At 45.4% G+C, this 4,520-nt stretch overlaps 1 protein-coding gene across 1 annotated transcript; it reads right to left on the bottom strand.

Moving 5' to 3' along the window:
- Positions 1-222: 222 nt before the first annotated feature.
- HSBP1 (heat shock factor binding protein 1) lies at positions 223-3,993 on the bottom strand. The gene is made up of 4 exons (XM_017821025.1): positions 3,893-3,993; positions 3,120-3,186; positions 2,825-2,944; positions 223-1,616 (listed from the first exon to the last, which is right to left on the bottom strand). Exons 1-3 carry the CDS (start codon positions 3,935-3,937, stop codon positions 2,826-2,828), a joined length of 231 nt encoding a protein of 76 aa, XP_017676514.1. The 5' UTR covers positions 3,938-3,993; the 3' UTR covers positions 223-1,616; position 2,825.
- Between the last annotated feature and the right edge of the window lie 527 nt (positions 3,994-4,520).

Below are 4,520 nucleotides of genomic sequence, written 5' to 3'. Positions count from 1 at the left end.
ATATACCTTTGGTCTGTGTTCTAATTACCTACTAAAATCCAGGTCTGACAGGGCATGAATCATCACCCATTCATTATACAGAGCACACCTGTAATTCTAAACTATATTCTCTGAGCAGCAGCTGTGTCAGAGCCTTTCTATAACTTAGAACTAAATATAATCTCACATGGAACGATATACTTAAGCTAGATGATGCTTTAATATACATGACCTGACTATTGGTTACCACACAACAGTTTATTAGATTTTTCAATGACATTACAAAGAACCTAAGGCTGGTATTACAAGGTATATTGATACATTTCTTATGTTCACAAAATTCCCCTGTTATTATGACCTTTTATCACAATTTCCCCTCAGTTTGGAAAAATGACCTGTCATTTTGCCCTCACAGCACAGAGGTGCTAATTTGGTGGCATTCAAAGAGCAATTTAAGTGTGGCCCACATGCAACTGCTGACTGCCACCACTGCTTGACGAAATTTGGGGTTGAAGCTGGAGGAGCAATGCAATGATTGTCAGGAATGGCTGACATGGGTCATTTTTCTTCACAGGTGACACAGAACAGACTCCCCCAAATACACTTCTCATTGCCCAAATACTCTAATGTAACCCATTAAACTGCAGGCCCATAAATGTGGATACGATTAGAAAAGCAAACACTTCTCCAAATCAAGTTTTTCCAAGAGAAGCAAGGCTTTAAAAATCTAACTGGATTCTCTCCTTTTTGTTCAATATATAACTGCTTTGCTACTGAACTGTTTTGTCCAAGGAGCCAGCAATTTAAACTGAAAGCCCACGTGCAGACACTCTAAAAACACTATCCCTGTTCTGTCCAGCATCACCATTTCGATCACAGTTACTGTTCAAAGGTGATGCCAAAGGGCACGGGGACAGTTTCAAAGTGGAGTGTTAAAAAACTTCAACCCCATAGTGAGATTGTTCATAGTTAAGAGTTCCTTGTCTGCCCAGATGTCCCAGATGTGAGTGGCAGTGGTTGCTCAGCTGTGCACAGATGGTAAATCCATATTTCTGGTTTATGTTCCAGGAACACACAGCTCAGGTAATACCAGGAGTAGGAGAGATGATTTTGATGTTCAGTGGCTCGTGTTTCCAGAACCACCTTTTTACATGTATGAAAAACCAACACATAAACCCCAACCAGTGAGTGCTTGATGCTTAGAACTAAGACTAATGCTAAGTTTCAATCTTGTGCTTCACTCCACAAAGTCACACGGGACAAGGCAAGGTTCCCATTTCATGAGAGTCACTAAATGCTGAGCTATCAAACATGAAACATTTAGAAAAGTACAGGAAAGAGAAAAAAGTGACTTCACAAAAAAATGCACCCAGTAGTTGAGATCCATAAGATCTGTGTTTTAATAACACAACCAATTGATCCTCATAACAAGAATTCAAAAAGTGAAATTACAGTACACAAATCAAAATATAAACTACCCTACCCCAACTATACAATGTACATTAGGAATGCAAGCTCTGTAACAATATAAAAATGCTTTTACACACAGGAGTTGCAAAAAGCCATTCTGTAATTCCAAGGATTTGTAGAAAAAAGAAAAAGTCAGCTTCCAAGATTCATCTTGAGGCATTGGCAACCTGTTGGGGAAAAATAATAAGAAAATAGATTACTGAGAATTAAAGAGAATCATGCTCATCAAAAGTTTTCCTTTGGGGAGTTCAGGCCAAGGGAAATGACACTGAGGGCAATGAAGCCCGTAAGAATCTGAGTTTTTTGGTACTTTTGTCGAAGTACCACAAAAAATAAGTATCTTAAGCCAGAATACATCTGTTCCAAACACTATACAGACTGCAGAGAATGCAAGACATGGCCTCAGAATCTCAAGCTTAAGAAAGGCTGAGACATGTCTGTCTTAGTCACCCTTTAACATGAAACATGTTTTATTTGCCAGTTGCCTTCCATGGATTGCAGAAATCAAGCTCTGCACAAATTGAAGTGAAATCTCAGTCTCAGACACCATAGTTAAGCACACACCCCCTTGTTTATGCTGTAACAGTTCTGGCACCTGCACTGCCTCATCTCCTCAAATGCCTTCAGCAATTTTAAATGCTGTGTCTTGTGCTGCCTCGTCACCTGAACTTATCTACACATTTTTGGACTGGATTTTGAGCTGCCAGGAGGATGAAACATCTACTTCTCCAATGTTTCTGTAATACAGGGGCAGGTTATCAATTAAGAAATTACATAATAATATATAATATCACATTTTCCTTTCAGTAAGAAATTTCTTTCTCCAGGGAATGTTGCCCTAGGACTCATTTTGCCTCATCCCTGAGTGTTCTCTTGCACTGCTCTGTGTGAGTCACTACCCTCTGCAAGCTCCTTGCTTACACACACAGGAGGAATTTACAGCACCTGTGACTCCAACACCTCCCTGGGCAGCCCCTTCCAAAGCCTGACCACCTTTTCCATGAGGAAATTCCTCCTGATGTCCAATCTGAACTTCCCCTGGCACAGCTTGAGGCCATTTCCTCTCATCCTGTCCCTTGTTCCAGGGGAGCAGAGCCCAATTCCCCCCCGCCCCAGTTCCCCCCTCCTGTCAGGGAGTTGTACAGAGAAAGAAGGTCCCCCCTGGGTCTCCTTTTCTCCTTTTCCTCCATCTCCCTCAGCTGTTCTCCAGACACACCTCCAGCTCCACTGCCCCTCCCTGGACACTGTATTCACAGCACGATTCTCTAATTCTGCTCTGCACAAACCCCACCTCACAAACCAAAGGAAAAAGTTCCATCTGTCAAAGGCAGTAATTTCAAGGGTTTGTTTCAAGGCCAACCAGGGCCTGTCTCACTTTAGCTCTTGTTGGGGGCTGGGGTCTTGTTCTCCCCCTCCAGCTCCTCCACCCCCGCCTGTGTCATGAGGTCAGCGATGTTCTTCTCCAGGTCATCGATGCGACAGCTCATGTCATCGAGGGCACAGGGGTCAAGGAAACGACACCATTCCAGCCCTGCTCGGGCTTGTTTGCTTTTAGTATCACAGCTCTGCTCAAATTTTTATGCTCACTTTAAATTTATCTCACGAATCCCACCGGCAAACAGACCCTATGATATTTATTGCACAGCACCCGAGTTCAAAAAAAAGGATATTTCTTCCGATGATTTGGTCAGACATGGTCTGAAATTTGTCCTGCATTTGCTGCAGCAGTGTCTGCACCTGATAGAAAGGGAGAAAAGAAATGTTTTGCTTTCATTAGAGGCTGTTGCATTATCTAATCTCATGTAACGAGGTAACTACAATGTTCTTTCATTGCTGAGCACAAGCGTGCCCAAACTCTGCAGTGTAATTATATATATATGTAAAAACAGTACTTAAATATATATATATTTACATAAATATATATACATATATATATATACACACAGAGGACAACTGAGGCTTACAGTAAATATTAGAGTAAATTGGCTGAGCACTGAACAGGCTCCCCACGGCAGTGGTCACAGCACCAAGCCTGTGAGTTCGAGCAGCATTTGGACAACGCTCTGAGGCACAGATTCCTGGGGTGTCCAGTGCCGGGCCAGGAGTTGGACTCGATGATCCTTGTGGGTCCCTTCCAACTCTGAATATCCTATGATTTGTAAGACCTAAAAAAACGCCCGTGTTTCACAACCAGGGCTAAACCCACAACGGCTGTTTCCGCATCTTGTTAATCCCACAGAGGCCCTTTTTTTTTCGGTACCACAGAACCCTGGAATGGCTTGGGATGAAGGGACCTTAAAGCCCAGCCCGTCCCAACCCCGTGCCACGGCCAGGGGCACCTTCCCTAGATCAGGGTGCTCCCGTCCAACCTCCCCCTCCCGAACCGCTGCTCTCCCCGGCGCCCCCGGCCGCTGTCCCGTCCCCCCGCGGCGCGGTCCCTCACCACGGCCGTCAGGTCCTGGACGCTCTTGGGGTCGGTCTCCGCCATGGTCGCTGCGCTCCGGCTGCGCCTCTTCCGGGCCGCGCCCGCCGCTTCCGCCGCCTCTCGCGAGAGCCGCGGCGCGCGGGGCACTCTGGGAGTTGTAGTTCCTCGCCCTCGGGTGTTCCATTGCTCCGGCACCACAAAGCTTTTCGGTCTTTGTACCTTTCAGCAGCGTTGGCGCTCATTGCCTACAAGTTACATATTTCCCTCGTTAATTAGAATTCTATCTTCTATTGGTTAGTGGTTCTCTCTTCGCGTGCTGATTGGTGCCATGCTCAGTCTTCCTCCTCTTTCTCGGGTTTCTTGGGTCTGTGGTCCCGATCTCCCTCTCCCAGAATCACCTGTTGCCCAGTCGGAGCTGATTCAGCACAGTCACTCAATTATCTTTATTAGTTTTCTTCCTTGAGAGTTCTGCCAAATGTCCCCGTGGCCCCTTAAATTCTGCATCCTCTGTGCCCATTATCAGTGTTACATCCTTGTCCCCAAGCTCCCACCCCCCATCCACAGGTCTGAGGATGTCCAGCCCTAAATATCAAGGAAGAACTTGTTTGCGTTGAAGGTTGCAGAGCACTGGGACAATTACCCAGGC

This window comes from Lepidothrix coronata, unplaced genomic scaffold (assembly GCF_001604755.1).
Source record: "Lepidothrix coronata isolate B3197 unplaced genomic scaffold, Lepidothrix_coronata-1.0 Scaffold87, whole genome shotgun sequence".
NCBI classification, from domain to species: Eukaryota; Metazoa; Chordata; class Aves; order Passeriformes; family Pipridae; genus Lepidothrix; species Lepidothrix coronata.
Note: the sequence above shows the minus strand (reverse complement) of the source record. Positions and strands in the feature narration are given on the sequence as shown.

What these genes read in the sequence shown, in the direction of transcription:
- HSBP1 (XM_017821025.1), bottom strand. Translation starts at nt 3,937, where the DNA reads ATGGCGGAGACCGACCCCAAGAGCGTCCAGGACCTGACGGCCGTG. An exon ending in TCCAGGACCTGACGGCCGTG is followed by an intron (nt 3,187 to 3,892) that starts GTGAGGGACCGC and finishes CCTTTCTATCAG; the next exon opens with GTGCAGACACTGCTGCAGCA. An exon ending in TGACCAAATCATCGGAAGAA is followed by an intron (nt 2,945 to 3,119) that starts ATATCCTTTTTT and finishes ACCCCTGTGCCC; the next exon opens with TCGATGACATGAGCTGTCGC.